The 17,394-nt window shown below is 34.3% G+C and overlaps 1 protein-coding gene across 2 annotated transcripts in view; it reads right to left on the bottom strand.

Moving 5' to 3' along the window:
- The window catches only part of LOC133192068 (protein-associating with the carboxyl-terminal domain of ezrin-like), a 474,471-nt gene extending 457,591 nt beyond the window's left edge, over positions 1-16,880 (bottom strand). For both annotated transcript variants that reach the window (XM_061327911.1, XM_061327912.1), the window contains exon 1: positions 16,645-16,880. In XM_061327911.1, the coding sequence (XP_061183895.1) occupies positions 16,645-16,818 (174 nt within the window). In that variant the 5' untranslated portion in view covers positions 16,819-16,880. The remainder of the gene's footprint in view (positions 1-16,644) is intronic.
- Positions 16,881-17,394: the final 514 nt, after the last annotated feature.

Below are 17,394 nucleotides of genomic sequence, written 5' to 3'. Positions count from 1 at the left end.
ACTCAATCTGGATCAACAGCACACTAAAAGTTTTGATTTACGTATTCTTTCGTTTTCTATGATTTGCTCTTGCGCGAGTTCAAATCGCCGTATAGTGTCATTGTAGAAAACAATCATGCATACACTTGTTATAAAAACATTATACACAAAGATAGAACATTTATCAGTTTATTGTATTAACCTAGTAATAAGATTTTCTTAAATTTGGTAATGCACCTGTTTTTCTAGAACATTTAATGCAAAAATTATTCGATACTGGCATAGAAGCAATTGATAAAATGCTTCGAAAACAGGAATCTACCAAGTCTAACTTGATAATATGAATGAGAAATCGCTTTTGTTCTTCAATACAGGCTTGTTTTATATTATGCAATTAGTTGCAGCGTGTGTACACAAACTTGTATAAAAAACCAGAAGTCTCTGATGAGACTGTAGCTCTACTGGTCTGTTTGTATAACAAAAGAAAAGTAGCACTTGGATTTGAAACATTGCAACATGCAACAATAAATAGAATTATGTATCTCAATGTAGTCTACTTTTGTGACAAGTTATATTGAAATCAAATGAAAACTAGGAGTAGTAGCGTTTTGAAAGTATTTCACTAAAATTTCTATTTTTAGTAACCATGACAACACCATTCACCCAAATAAAAAAAAACAGAAATACATATTATGTATCGTAGTGTATTCTAACTGTGTGCCAAATTAGATTGAAATCAGACCAAAATTGTAGGAGGAGTAACGTTTTAAAGGAATTTCAAAGAAATTTCTATTTTAAGTAACCATGGCAACACTGTTCATTGAATTCAAAAACCAATGCAATAAATTATGTATCTTAGTATAGTCTTCTTGTATGCCTAATTATATTAGAAGCAGACTAAAACTGTAGCAGGAGTAGTGTTTTAAAGGAATTTCACAGAAATTTTTATTTTTAGTAACCATGGCAACACCGTCAATTGAATAAAAAAACCGATGCAATAAATTATGTATCTCAGTGTAGTCTACTTGTGTGCCAAGTTATATTGAAATCGGACCAAAACTGTAGGAGGAGTAGCGTTTTAAAGGAATTTCACAGAAATTTCTATTTTTAGTAACCATTGCAACACCGTCCATCGAAATCAAAAACCGATGCACTAAATTATGTTTCTTAGTGTAGTCTACTTGTGTGCCGAGTTATATTGAAATCGGACCAAAACTGTAGGAGGAGTAGCGTTTTAAAGGAATTTCACAGAAATTTCTATTTTTAGTAACCATGGCAACACCGTCCATCGAAATCAAAAACCGATGCACTAAATTATGTATCTTAGTGTAGTCTACTTGTGTGCCGAGTTATATTGAAATCGGACCAAAACTGTAGGAGGAGTAGCGTTTTAAAGGAATTTCACAGAAATTTCTATTTTTAGTAACCATGGCAACACCATCCATCGAAATCAAAAACCGATGCACTAAATTATGTATCTTAGTGTAGTCTACTTGTGTGCCAAGTTATATTGAAATCGGACCAAAACTGTAGGAGGAGTAGCGTTTTAAAGGAATTTCACAGAAATTTCTATTTTTAGTAACCATGGCAACACCGTCCATCGAAATCAAAAACCGATGCACTAAATTATGAATCTTAGTGTAGTCTACTTGTGTGCCAAGTTATATTGAAATCGGACCAAAACTGTAGGAGGAGTAGCGTTTTAAAGGAATTTCACAGAAATTTCTATTTTTAGTAACTATGGCAACACCGTCCATCGAAATCAAAAACCGATGCACTAAATTATGTATCTTAGTGTAGTCTACTTGTGTGCCAAGTTATATTGAAATCGGACCAAAACTGTAGGAGGAGTAGCGTTTTGAACAATTGTTTACAGACAGACGGACAGACAGACAGACAGACAGACGGACGGACGACGGACACCTTACTATCGCATAAGCTCTTCTGGTCTCTGACCAGTAGAGCTAAAAAATGGACACCAGACCGATGCTTGGCCAAAGGTGGGCATGGTAGTTGAGTCAGTATGGTTTCTACAGGAAGAGAGTCGTTAAAACATGACTATTAAGTGATAATCTCGAAAATGATTTAATAATTCGAAGTTTTAACTGAAACATCAATTTTCATAAAATATACTATCATTTTAAATACAGTGTAATTTATGTATTGCAAATCTATAGCAACCGGCAGTGTAGTACACCGGATACGGATGCCAAAGCATTGGCTGGAAGCAGTCACAATGCGTGCTCACAATCATTCTCAGGAAGCCTTGGCATCACTTAAGGAAAATTTGACTTTGCAAAATTGAAGATGTCTCTATACTTTTAAAGTACATATACTTTATATGTGATTTTTTCTCTCTCTAAAAATAGGATGTTTCTTATGCATGTCAGACTCAGTATATATTATTCCTTAGAATTCATTGGGACTCTCATATGGGGTGAAACTAGAATTTATTGAATGACCATGACACCCTCATGTATGTTTTAAAGAATTGTATGTATGTCACAGGTACTTGTGGACAGAATCCCCCTCCCCCAATTCAACCCCGATGTTCGTTGAACATTTTTTCACAAATTATATTTATTGCACTTATTCATCACGTGTACCTTAGGAAAAAATCGTGAAGACCTCAAAATAATCGTTCCACACAAAAATGTATAGTGGGGTATTTTTGTGTGGAACAATTATTTTGGGGTTTCCACGATTTTTTCCTATGGTACACATGATGAATAAGTGCAATAGATATAATTTGTGGAAAAAATGTCCAACAAGCCCTGGGGTTGAATATTGGGAAGGGGGGGGGGGCTGTCCACAAGTACCTGTGGTGTATGTGTCCGAAATGGTTTTAACTGTATGTGCACCTAAACAGCTGCTTTAATTTTAAACCACTGGAAGTCAGTGTTCAAACACAGCTAGTACATGTAATTGTGTTTGTGACCATATTCTTTGGAAGATGAGATTGGTATATAGATTTGAAGCTGACTTTTCACTCCCTGTAACTGTTTGAAGGTTACCAAGTTTACCCCTATTTCACTGACCTTGCAAGTAGTACCAGTTCTTTTAAAGTTTTTTTTTCTTATTTCTCTGGATGTATATGAGGTGGAATAGCTTTATTTCATGACATAGACTGAAGGGAGAGGGTCTAAAAAAAATATAAAAATATTATATAATGGGTAATTATACTCCTTGTTACACATGAGAAGGGTGTAAAGAGATCCGCATTTACCTGCTTCTCAAATGTCTATATTTCTCATTGGTTTGATTTGTTGATTTTAAGTTCTGATCAATGCAGGCCATGGAGGATGTCATCGATGCAAAGAATCAAATCGGCCGCAAACTTGCAACACTAATGCAGATCATGATTCCTTGAATCTGTTCGACGTGAATTTGCCGATGATTTCTACAAATGCTGCTGCACGGGGCGAGAATGGACATCAAAATAACTATAAAGTGTCGAGAAAATTATCGCTGTGTCATAAGCATCCGTAGCAAATTTTGTACCAACTTTACTCCAAATTTGTTTAGTACTGTAATTATCCGTCTGGGGAGCATTTCATGTAAAAAAAAAAAAATAATAATAAATCACAAAACAAACAATCTAATTAAAATGAGGAAAAAATGAAACACATTAATAACAAGATAAACTAGAAAGTCTGCTATTGCAAGCAATAGTTTATGTCACCCCCCGAACTAAACCATAAGCTTTAAGATTATTAAAAGCTTAAAGACGTAGAAATAGCCCCCCCCCCCACACACACACTTTCACACACAAACGAAACTAGTTACGCTCGCTAGGTTTGGTTGAACCAAAGTTAAGGGAAGAGAAAGTAAAGCTTGCAAAGTCGTTCAAGGTTCAAGTCAAAACATGGCTGAAGCAAAATAATTCCTGAATTTTCCTCTTCAATTCGGACATTTCTGCATTGGACAGGGGCTGATTTTTTTTATGAAATGACAAACTATGCGTAAACTTTCTTAGTGTAGCAGAATCATGAAAATTTCCGACGTGCTGATTGTTTTTTCTATAGTAGTGATGAGGCCTTTACCCACCTGCGGGAGCGGATCCAAGGATATTTTCAATTAATAAAAATGATGGAAATTAAGTTTCAATAATTCTAAATATCATTCAATGAAATTATTCACATGAAAGTAATACATTCACAAGAAAACTCAAAATGCTAATGAATTCAGCTAACAGTCGCTACTTTAAAAAAAAAATACATGCATTAAATATAATAATTTTAAATTCTATAGATAAACAGAAGAAGAATGAATGCTGGTAAAATATCAGATCACATCACCGGCACTGAATTTTATTCATGAAACCCTCAAGATCTTCCCTATCAATTATATCTGCATATTCTAGCTCGCTGTTTCGAGGGGGGGGGGGGGGGGGGGGGGGGGGTATTGAAAATTCACATGTAAATTAACCATCATTTTGTAGTAAGTGTGGAGCCTTAGCATTTTGAAAACTTTATGACGAAGGGTTTGTAATTTGAAGGTCAAGGTCATTTTATTTAGAATCCAAGATTTTAAACAAAACTTGCTTTGTTAACAATAAGATAAAAATGACAGAGAGGAAAGGGGGGATGAAATACTAAATATGTCATTGTCTTCTTTATTTGAAAAGAGGTAAATACAAATGCGCCCACTAGACGTATACCATATACAATCCTTTTTATTTACTAGAAACTCAATGCTATGACAATATGAAGGTTTTCCGTGTCTTCTATGTCACCAGAGAAGTCATACATCTACACTTCATACTATGTGTATAACTCCAGTAGAGTCCCCGTAAACTACATAAATGAAAATAAAATGAATAGTTTGTAGTATATTTAAGGAAACGTTGGTTCTACGTTTCTCGGCTACTTTTAATTAAATTCTTAATCAAATCAAGAAATTGGTAATATATAAAAGCTTCATAGATGGGCCTTTACGTACCCTAGGATTATTACGGAAAAAAGAAATTAGGAAGACAAAGAAATTCTTCTTTAAAGTTTTAAAAAATTTAATTAAAAGTAGCCGAGAAAGATGAAATTTAATAAATACCACTTTTTATCAGTTACCATGGGAACGGTTGCTATTTTGAAAATTTTGAAGAAAGATTACACATCTCTAGTTAACGATCATTATGACAGTGGAGTTTCATCAAGATTGACAGAGGCATCTTCGAGATATTGTCTGAAAAACGCTGTTGGAGTTAAACCAAGCTACATTTGTACATCGTGTAACAAAAATAATACAGCCAATCAGTAAGATTGATCTCTCCCAGTCATTTTTTAACTAAAATGCTCGGCTTACGTGATACTGAAATTTTAGTCTGCACACAATCAGGGGCTATCATACATTACAAAGTACATGTACCAGTAGAAGCTATGAGCATACATCGTGGGCAACACACTGAAATGGGGGTTCGTGCAATCGCATCTTCTCGGGCCTTTCCGACAAGCTACGAATCACTTTTTTCCCACTTGTCGGAAAGGCCCGAGAAGTTGCGATTTGGGGTTCGTGTATACAAATGATCCAATGCGGAGATGTTCAAGTGTTTGGATTTGTCCCCAGCTACAGCAGTGGACAGATTAAAAGATGAAGAGTCTAGTATATTTATCATACATTGAATATTTTACAATATCATACGATTTTATAAAACAAAAATGATTGAAGACATCTGAATGTACATGATTTCTGATTCCCGAGAATTATACTAGTAAAGTATGTTTGAATTACAGTAGTATTTATGTAAAATTTATTTATTTTTTGTATTTGTAATAAAATATCTTCAAGCGAAGGATACAGGATAAAAACGGGAAGTCTTTTTAAAAATATATACACGTATACATACTAGTATATAACTTATATGCTATATGTAAATGTTTTTATCTACCGATCAATAAAAAATATTCAATTAGGATGATACTCCAGTCATGTGACTAAAGTGATCCGTGCAGATTGAGTGTATCTTGATATAGACAGTCAACAGTGTGATGCATGGTCCATTGGTGCTGAACATTCTGAAAATAGAATACTACTATTTATTACATTTTCAACAGTGAAATACTGTGATTTATTTATTGAATAAAAGTGATATTCTCTCACAGTGTGAAAGGATACCAAAAGTGATATTCTCTCACAGTGTGAAAGGATATCAAAGTAAGTAAAAAATAATTTCTGGCCTTTCATAAGATAGAGATAGTAACTAAGCATCTTGATAGAGCTAAAACTGCAAATTTCTTCCTAAATATGTTGCTAAAATCCATGCTATGTAATGTTTTCAATCAGACACACAACTTCTAAGCTATGACGTCTCAACCGCTCAACTATGACGTCAAGCCTATGACACTGTGTTAAGAAAAGACAGAGGTAAAGGGAAAATGAAAGAAAATGTAATAAACAGAAAATTCAATGTTTTGTAGATAAATATGGAATTTATTTCACTTGTGAGACAGGATTTTTTTGATATTTTCACTCGTGCTTCGCACTCGTAAAAATATCAAAAAATCCTGTCCCACTCTTGAAATAAATTCCATATTCATCTACAAAACATTGAATATCCTCTATATATGCGCGACTGCATCTTATACCAAAGTGGAATCGACATCGTGAGCAGGACACAGAAATAGAGGTTCGTGCATACAAAAGATCCAATGCGGAGATGTCCAAGTGATTGGATCCGCCCTCGGCTACAGCAGTGAACAGTTTAAAAATATGCATGTATCAAGCGTGAATAAAGAGAAAATATGGAAAATCATTCAAAATTGATCTTACAAACTTGAATAGTGGTTGGGCATTTTTCATCAGATATTTTAAGACAGTATCAAAATATATCAGATTATTTTGCATACGTTTTCTTTTACTTTGCAGTGTGTCACTAAACAGAAAATTGAGAGCCTCTTCTGAACTTGATCAAAGTAAATTTAAACCAAAAAAGTTTGGTACAGTATTATAATGTTTTTTTGATATTGTATTTAAATCATTTTAATAGCTCTGTTTTAGTGGAAATGAACACATTCAGGGCACTAGCAATTCCGGTTTTGAGGCACGTTCAACAGATAATTAACCAACAGAAAGGGTGGGGAAGGGGGGGGGTCAGTGGAGAGCAACTGTTGAGTAGTTTTGTCTTCTATGGAAAAGTTTACATTGCCCCCCCCCTTTCCCCTCCTGCTCCTAGGGGCCTGCATTTACATGTATTTATGAAACCACAACTGACTGACAATTCAAATTGTACAAAATTAACCTGAATTTCAAGTATGTATCATTTACTAAAGTAAATGATGTCTGTATTTGAAATCGAAAATAATTTTTTGGAAAGAAAATAAGTTTTGTAGGTAAAATTCATCCAGAAATCTGCAGTATCAGTAGTAAAGGGCACAGGAGCGTTTTATTATGCAACATTTCCTAGTACCATCTAACATACATCTCTCCAACCCCACCCCCACCCCCTTCCGAGCGTAACTACCAAAATATTTTTCGAGAAAATATTGGCTCATTATAATTTGGTACGGGGGGGTGGGGGTGGGGGGTATGAAGAGATTATGTTATCCATGCTTCGTTTGCCTTTGATAACAATGAAAACATATTGTGAAGGTTGCTGATTTACGATAAGCTTCAGAGCATATGTTTCAGTGTATTGGTAACTTTTAATATTTTTTCAAGTATCGGGCTTTTTTTTTAATCTTACGATATTTCGTCAAAGAGTTTCATTTCAAAATACGGTAAGCTGTTAAAATTTCGAAATCATTTTAATATTTAACTTGTACTCTTACTTATAAATATGTTAAAGTTGATAAAAACAACTTGACTGTGTTATTTAATATCATAGCGAAGTGGCAATTCGGCCGCGTATATATAAAACATGTATAAAGCCAGAACGTCTTATTGAGTTCTTTTCAGTGAATATTGAGTGTTCTGAGAAAATATGTTTTTCAAAGATACTACCATGATAAATCATAAATAGAAAGAGGTTTTCTTTAAAGTCATTGCATGTCGCTGTCCAAATTTCATTTTTCCATCTCTTCTGTTTGACTTTTTATCTATGAGATAATTGAAAAGGGGGTGGGGTGGGGGGTAAAGCTATCTACCTAGAGTTAAAATGCGTGCATCAAAGAAGACACACATTACATATAAAGGTATCTTTCTGAAAAAAAGTATTCAGAATATTGTGTTAGAAAGGCATGGTGTAAGCTGAAACACATATCTAAAAATATATTTTGCAGTATGTTTTATTCAAACAGGAAAGGAAGATCTTCTTCCAATAAAGTGCGACATGAGTATTATCGCACTTCAGATATTGGCAACTTTGTTTTTTTACCTTCTGAGAAGACGAGTATAATTTATTTTTTTCCTTCACATTGCACAAAGCGAAGAGGAGCATCGACGCTAGTGTTGGCATTATGACGTAACAAACAAATACACGTCACATCGGCTTGAAAACTCGAGATTTGCACACTAAAAATGCACCTCTTAGCTGGAGGAAAACAAAGAGGCGGATCATGATTCTTCAAAGTTTGCAGCATGATTTCAATACGGAACAATTACTTGTTTCATTTCCCCTTGTGACATTTGCTTACTAAGGTTAATGAGAACTTTTATCAAAATTATGAAGGCATGTAATACATGTTGATTAGTAGATCTATGACATATCTGCATGCTATGCACATGAATTATTATGTATGTATTAAAGAATGTAGACATGCATATTCTAATCCTGAATTTTCACATTTATTACAATAAATGAATAAACTGGAGTGAGACAGATGACAAAAGTAAATATAGCAATATGCTTGTGTTGAGAACGGAAAGCGACGGAATCATCCGAGATTTGCCGAATGTCATAACGTCACAGAAGCGGAAGTGACGCCTCCATGGAATCTTCTGCTGTTTTCTTGTGAAGTGGATAGATCTAGGTAGTTGATAGGGAGGTTGTGTTTACGTGACGTTTAAAGCTGAAAACAATGTTTTATTTTACCGGAGCTTACTAAAGAACCATAATTTATGGTTACGGAATATAATATTTACTATTTTACGGAGGCCAAACGTGAAATGTGGAGCGCAGGGCTAGTCTAGTGAGGGACTTGTGCACAAGGTAACGCTATGCTGTGATCTCGGCCTTTTATCGGTATCGTGACATTATTGGCAGATTTTAGTGACACTGCGCCAGGGATTTCTTTATAGATCGGACTATTCACACTCCCTGGCTTGAAAAACGGTTTATATGAAGAAATCAAGGGCCTAGGTTAGGTACCATTTCGACGCATGCGCAAATGGGTTAGTCCGTGCGCCGCACGACTAACCCTCTTAGAACTTGATACACAAACTTCAAAGTTCTAACCCCATTTCCAAAACATAAAAACAGCACTGAATAAGAACAAAATAAATCAAGAATACATTATTACAAATAAAAAAAAAAACACGAAATTTAAATCAAAACATGCACATAATAACTTTATACCTAGGAAGACAAGTTTCTACAAAGAAAAATATGTGTTAATTTCAAGACTAATTTCTAACTACATAGTTCTACACAAAAAATCATCAATATTTGTTTTTCTAACTTCTAAATAAATCTTCTACACTGAAATTTGAAAATTATTGAAAGTCCGAGCCAAATAATAGGTCCGAGATTAAATAATACCCTGTTTGTAAATATTTTGTTAAAACATGTAGAACAAAAGTTGTGTAGAATGTTACGATCTTTCAAAGGATACCAACAATAAGGGCCTGGCCCCTAACATTCGGGAGCTAGAGGGGCCAAAAGTGTTTTCTTGATATCTCAAAAAGTATTGAGAATTTGTATAGCTTCGTAGAAGGAAAGTTGTTCAAAATGATAAGTAGCAGCTGAGGAGACTATTAAAAGTCGTCAAAATGACGTCACTTCCGGTCACACCAAGAGTAATGGTAAATGGCTCATTTTTGCACATATGACCGTAGGAGTCTCTCGATCTCAATCTCATCTCCTTCAAATTTAGACGGAAGACTTATTTGTTGCTTTGCAACAAGCTCGTTTAGTTAAGGTCTTCCGTCTTCACGGAAGACCTTATAGTGATTCTACTGTTTCTTATTATTATTATTAAGGTCTTCCGTCTTCACGGAAGACCTTATAGCGATTCTACTGTTTCTTATTAAGGTCTTCCGTCTTCACGGAAGACCTTATAGTGATTCTACTGTTTCTTATTATAATTATTATTAAGGTCTTCCGTCTTCATGGAAGACCTTATAGTGATTCTACTGTTTCTTATTATAATTATTATTTTTTTTACCAAATTTTGTGCAGGCGTTTTCTCGAAAACTGTTCAGTGGTTTTCAGTGAAACTTTCAGGAAAAATGAGTCATTAAATGAACTTTGTTCATCACAAAGAAAATTTGGTAAATTCTCTTTTGGTTCCAAGTTATGGACTATTTCCTGATTTTTAAATGGACTTTTGTCGCTGAATGTTCTAAAGAACGGCTAAAGATATGAACTGGAGACTTATTGGAGAAGATAGATCATGACCTTTAGATTTGCAGAATCATCTTTTTGTGCGTCGTCACCACTTCCGGTTGCTACCGGAAGCGAATTTAAAAAAGGGCATTTTTTAACTTTTTTTGTTTTTCAATTTTCTTTTTATAATTTTAGTAAATTTAAGAGAGACTCTTTTGTAAATGCTTAATATGCAATTTGTTTTAAAATTGATCAATCCAAACTCTAGATATTCGCATTTAAAAATTTGAAGCGGGTCCAAAATGGCGGCTGTCTACGACGAGCAGGTTGGCACTCGGAGCTCCTCGGGTGGATCGTTCCTTGCACACTAACCTCGGACGTCAATGGTTTCTAACATGTTGCTGATACAGTCATGTGATCTTATTTGAAATTCCTCCAAATGTTATACTTTTGAAGTCTGAGTTACTTTGAAACACGCCCAACACTATGTTTTGCTTTCAAAGACTACTTACATGATGTTGTGATCAAAACCAATATCCAAGGAAGAAATAGACAAGAGAAAAAAAAGTTTGAAGAACTTTATGTAGAGTAAAATATGAAATGAGTTACAAGGCAGTTTCCGGCGGGGAAATGTAATCGATTTGATGGATATTTCTCCACCAATTACTTCCGAGGTTTGTATGGAGCGTAGCGGAGTCAGTCGAGGATTGCCGATTGGCAGATTGGAGTTTACAGAGACATCCGAGCGTCTTGTTGAACAAAACTACCATAAGGATCAATGAAATATGAAGGAATTGATGGATCTTTCAGATTATGAAATGGATAATCTGTCTTTGAAAACATAAATACTCTGACCTCAAAATGCAATAAAATGAGTAATTTGTACGGTATATACAATAATATACATGATAACGGAGACCATTCAATAGAGCATAGTCAGCATACATTTCAAAGAAAAGGCGCGAAGATTTACTCGTGACATAATGTATCGTGACTCTTCTTTCATAGTAGAAAAATGTTCCGATGCAGAAGTACAGAAAAAGATTACAAGGACACGTTTGTATGAAATACAGGTACATGGAATTGCATGGAATAAAAAGTTGATACACAAAGAATAAAGGAAGTAAACAGTATCATCAGTTCATCAGTAAAAGATTATTTGTTATTGTTTAAACTCAAGTAATAAATTCCAATGTGAATCTGCTTGCACAAAATTTGGCTAACTAGCTCTCATTCTATAATTCCGCACTATATAAAAAAACTTTTAACCTCCCTGACGCTCGTTACTTCAGGCAATGATACAAAGTTAACATTGATGATGGCTGGTAAAATTGCGCTTGTGCAGTGGCTTCCATGTTGAATTTCCACAAATTTCTTTTATCTCTTTTTCGGCTTGAATTTTCGTGTGTTTTTTCAGAATTGGACGGAAGACCTCTCATTGCTCGCAATGAGTTTCTAGTTATTATTCTTATTTTTAGGACAAATTTTGTGCACGCAATATCTCGAGAACTATTCAGTGGTTATTCATCAAACTTTCAGGGGTAATGCACTTTAAAATGCCATTGTTACATTTGAAAGAATTTTGGAGAAACTCGCTTCTGGTTCCAAGTTATGGACATTTTTCTGATTTTAAAATGAAATTTTATCTGCACGAGATCTAAAGAACGGCTAAAGATATGAACTGGAGACTTGTTGGAGAGCATAGAACATCACTTCTAGATGTGCGGGTTTGCCTTTTCGTGCCTAGTCAGTACTTCAGGTCGCTACCGGAAGCGAATTTAAAAAGGCAATTTTTTCAACTTTTATGTTTTCAATATTTTTCTTTGATCTTAATAGGGGTAATAGAGACTTTTATCATAATGCTTAGTATATAATTTGTTTTTAAAATTGTCCACCAGAAGACATTTTAAAAATAGATTTTTTAGACAAATCTTGTGCACACAATATCTCCAGAACTATTCAATGGTCCTTCATCAAACTTTCAGGGATAATGCGCCATAAAATGCCATTGTTACATTTGAAAGAGTTTTGGAGAAATTCGTTTCTGGTTTCAAGTTATAGACATTTTTCTGATTTTGAAATGAAATTTTATCTGCACGAGATCTAAAGAACGGCTAAAGATATGAACTAAAGAATTGTTGGAGAGCATAGAACATGACTTCTAAATATGCGGGTTTGCCTTTTCATGCATCGTGAGTACTTCCGGTCGCTACAGGAAGCGAATTAAAAAAGTCATTTTTTTCAACTTTTACGTTTTTTAATATTTTTCTTTGATTTTAGTAGGGTAATATTCCTTTTTTAGATGCAAGTTACTGAACATAATAGGTATCAGATTCCTTGAGCGTCATATGGCGAGACGTGTTTTGTTGCGAAGCATTCCAGTCTTTTCATTAATGTGTTACTTATTGGAATAATCCACTTTGGGGATAAAGAGGAATATAAAATGTGTATGAAAACTTAGCGCTGCCTTTGTTACTTGCCCGTATACGATATGTTATATGTACAGTGTGATAAATATACATTCTTAGGCTCGAAAATCAGGCTATAGCAACATATTTTTTATAAATTTCATTGAAGCTATCACGTACACTTATTCAATTGAAGACATATTCCAAAGAAAAGGCGCAAAGATTTACTGATGATGTTTGGAGCAAAATAATGTATCTTGACCCGCCTTTAACAAATGGTCTGATGCAGTAGTGTAGAAGTACAGAAAAAGATTACACAGACATGTCTGTATTTGGAATTGCATAGAATAGAAAGTTGAATGCATAAAGAATAAAGGAAGTAAACACAATAGTTTTTTTTCTTAGTTTTTATCAGTAACAGATTATTTTCTCTGCTAACCGTTATTTTTAAAACTCATGTAACAAATTCCAATGTAAATCTACTAGTACTTGCACAAAATATAGCTGGCTAGTTTTCATCCAATAATTCCGCACTATAAGAAAAAAAAAATTAATCTGCCTGACACTCGTTACTTCAGGGAATGAGCGCATGGTAAACATCGATGATAGCTGGTACATTGCGCTAGTTCTAATTATTTTTTTTCTTACTGATTTTGTGCACACGATTTCTCAGAAACGGTTTGCTCGCATTTTCATGAAACTTTCAGGTCTGATAGAACATTAAAAAATCTTGATACATATTTTTTATTTTGATGACATCACTTCCGGTCCGAAGATTTTTTGCAATTAAGTGAATTTGGGAGGGTCAGTTTGTCCGCAGGTTTTCTAAGAAACCATTCATCAGGGGAATGTGAAACTTTAAGTGAAGACAGAGCAACATATGTAGATCTGTAATACGTAGTTAACTTTCACCAGAAGGCCACATGTCGACGCTCGCTATGGCCTGAAAAAAGTCATATCGAGAATTTCAAAATTTCAAACACCTTCTGTACGATATCTTTTTACTTGGAAATATTTTATTAAAACATATAGAACAAAATTTGTGCAGAATTACAAGATTTTTAAAATGATATCTCGAAAAAAGGGCTGGCCCCTAAAATAAGGGATCTAGAGGGGCCAAAAGTTTGTTCCTGATATATCAAAAAGTATTGAGAATTTGTAATACTTCAAAGAAGCAAAGTTGTTCAACATGACAAGTAGCAGCTTGTGAGATCATCAAAATGCATTGAATGACGTCACTTCCGGCCAAACAGGAATTAGTAGAAAATTGCTTATTTTCACAGATATTGGTATTGAATTGAATTATGCATATTGCAGACAACGTCTGATTGTATTTCCTGTTGAGTATCGTCACTTTTGTCAACTTCTATTTAAACCGGAAGTAACTATAAATGATGTATTTCTGCAGATATCAACATATAATCAAATGATTAAATTCACCCAAGACTTCTGACCCAATTTTCTGTCGATTGGGGTCACTTCCAGTCAAACCGAAAGTAGTCTTGATTTGCTTTATTTAAAGATAATCAGCATAGATTTCAATCATAAAAAAACTAAATACAGATCGACATTATTTTTGGTCTGGAAGCCTTCTTTTTAATGAATACTTTACTTTCATTTATCCATCTTACAAGCAGTCTTCTGAAAATCGGACAGAAGACATACTCGTTGCCTTGTAATGAGCTTTGCTCAATTTATTATTCATTGCGAAAATTTTCGAAAAAATTTATTAATTGCTATTTTCTTTATTTACTGACACTTTTGGTTGCATAACTTCCAGTGGCAATTTAACTGGATGCTGGCTAGATGGCATTTGAGCTCTGCTCGATTCCATAATAAGAATATAATCCACTTTCCTGACTGACCATAAATTTTACCCCTACTTGTCAATAAAGTGCTCCACCACAGCATGATACGCCTGTAAAATATTGTTCAATTATCATAAACATTTTAGAGTGCATAAAAGTCAAGTCAACCTTGATAATTTAAAGATTTCAATGATTTTTCCATTCCTTATAATGTTTGATGTACGCATATCTCCTGTGGTGTAGGTATTAATATGGAGATAACAAACAGTGTTCAAGTCCATATAAACAATACAAATCAGGATCAGAGCAGACACAGACCTCCAAAAACATCAGAGATCGGATCAGGTGCCATGGAGGAGTAAGCATCCCCTGCCGACTGGTCGCATCCACCATGATCAGGAAAAATGGGAAAATCAGTAGACAATTCAGTGTGTACATAATGGCCTAACAATTAGTATGAACTAGAACTGTCCAAAATGGACAAATACCCCTGCTGGGTTTTTCAGAGAAGCTGCCAAGTCACTTATACTAGTATTTAATGGATCTAAGAGGTGTTCATAGTTTGTTTAAACATTTTGAGGGAAAATTTACAGGTTATTGCACATTATATTTTTTTACATTGTAATGAATGAAACCATGTATATTTGAATATGGACCAGACTTGAATTACAAAATGTTTCTTTCAGTGACCTTGAACTTGCCCAAATGATCTTGGGTCAAGTTCATGACACACCCTCAGGTAATGAACAATCTTTGTGCGAAGTAGTAGATTCTAATGTTTCTCCATAAGAAAGATATGGACCTGACACGTTTGCAAAGACATACAAACAAACAGACAAGGTGATTCCTTTTACCTCCCAGACTTTGTTTGCAGGGGTTTAAAAATCATTAGTAAGTCTCAGACACATAATTTTATTTTATTTCTTTAAATCAAAGGGAATACTTAGAAGAAGTCACTTTTAATGTTTTTCATACAAAGTCTGCAAAAGGCATATGGTCTTCTTTCTAACTTTTCTGAGCCACTCCTGAAATTCTGCTAAAAAGCTAACAGTTTGTACTTGCAGACCATCTTTTAATGTTAGATTTTGAAAGTGTCTTTTTCATTTATCCTTAACTTGAAAACCTTCTATAAACGGCTTATACGTATATTGTCAAATTTTGCTGTAAAGTGTGAACTCTCACAAGTTTGTATCCTGTCATGTGTATTTCTAAAATTTCTACATCTGGTATAATTGTCTAGGTTAATATACACTGTTAATGAGAACCTGAAGCAATTAAAACCACAATAATGACTGATAGCACAGTTGACACCTTGTTGATTACCAGTTATCCAGCAGCAATAAACAGATAAATACTGATAAATATTTGAACTGCCATATTTTTACACACAGAAATGCAGTATTATTCAAAGCGGATTGGTAAAAAATCCGGAATTCCTAAAAATAGGTGGAAATGGGATTTTAAAAATATATCAGTAGATAGGGCTCAAAATCGGTAGACTCCTGAAAAAATAGGGAAAGTTGGCATGTATGAAATTGACCTATGTAGCATATTCTCGTATTACATTTTGATATCTTAGCCTTATAAAGTGCACTTATTTATAATAATTCACACAAAACAATAATTGAATATGGTTTAATCACATGTTTCTAATTTATTTTGTGTATTAGAGTAGACAGTCTAGATTTTAATTTTTATTTATAGACAAAAAGTGGACTGGTACCGTCATGAAGTTTCTATATTTTGTGTTTCCAGCCAAGAGGCAATAGCAGTGATATAAACAAGATAACATATATATTTTCTTATGTCTATCTACTGCTGGGATGTATGACTATCTTATAAAACCAAGTTTTTCAAGATCGAGCCCTAGCCCATTTAGTGAAGAGTAATGCAAGTAACAGAGTAATGCAAATCATTTTTTCATTTTTTTTTTTTTTTTTTGAGAGAGAGAGAGAGGCTGCAACAATATACATTTCCTTCTGGTGAATAACAATGACTTGGATATTATATAAGACCAGTTAACATTTCGCACCTTTATATTTTTCTGTAGCAAACTCCATTTCTGCTTGTTGTTTTTTGCCTCCGACAGGACGGTGACGTCGAGTTCCTCATTGTATATCCCGTGTCGTAAAGACCAGGTACAGTTTAAAGTATCTGCTGGTTCGTCTAACTCACATTCTTCAAATAAACTTGTTTCTGCACCCATTTTCTTGGTTAGAATTTGGCTGTCAATTGTCCAATCATCATCATGCTGTGCCTGATAGGCTGATGCCGTTATGGTCATGAAACCGGAAATTTAACATCTTACATAATAATAGAATATTAGGTGACATACATATTCCGGATAGCTATAGTAAATGTGTACTCAGACTCGTAGGAAGCAATTTTTTTTGGGGGGGGGGGGGAGAATTGTCAACTACCAAAAATTCCCCCCATTTACAAAACACGGACAGGTCACAGAATGTACGGAAATATAGAAAATAGTACAAATCATTAATCACGGATTGTTTTTGCACGGATGATAAATTCGTCCGTGCATCTCCGTACATTTAAAAAATTATACCTTGTATCATTTGTGAATATTATTCCGTGAGTTCTATAATTAAAAATAAAACAATGCACGGAATTTATTTATCCGGAGAAAATGTTAACAAAATTACGGAAGTCTATTAGTGCCAATCTGTATATATAAAGGAAAAGCAATATATAAAAGCAAACCGATATATATAAAGGAAATGCGAAATATATAAACAAAACCTGGATATATATATAGGATCTCCCA

The sequence above is a fragment of the Saccostrea echinata genome, unplaced genomic scaffold (genome assembly GCF_033153115.1).
Source record: "Saccostrea echinata isolate AGI-Se365-2 ecotype Australia unplaced genomic scaffold, CSIRO_AGI_Sech_v1 ptg000025l, whole genome shotgun sequence".
Classification (NCBI taxonomy): domain Eukaryota; kingdom Metazoa; phylum Mollusca; class Bivalvia; order Ostreida; family Ostreidae; genus Saccostrea; species Saccostrea echinata.
Note: the sequence above shows the minus strand (reverse complement) of the source record. Positions and strands in the feature narration are given on the sequence as shown.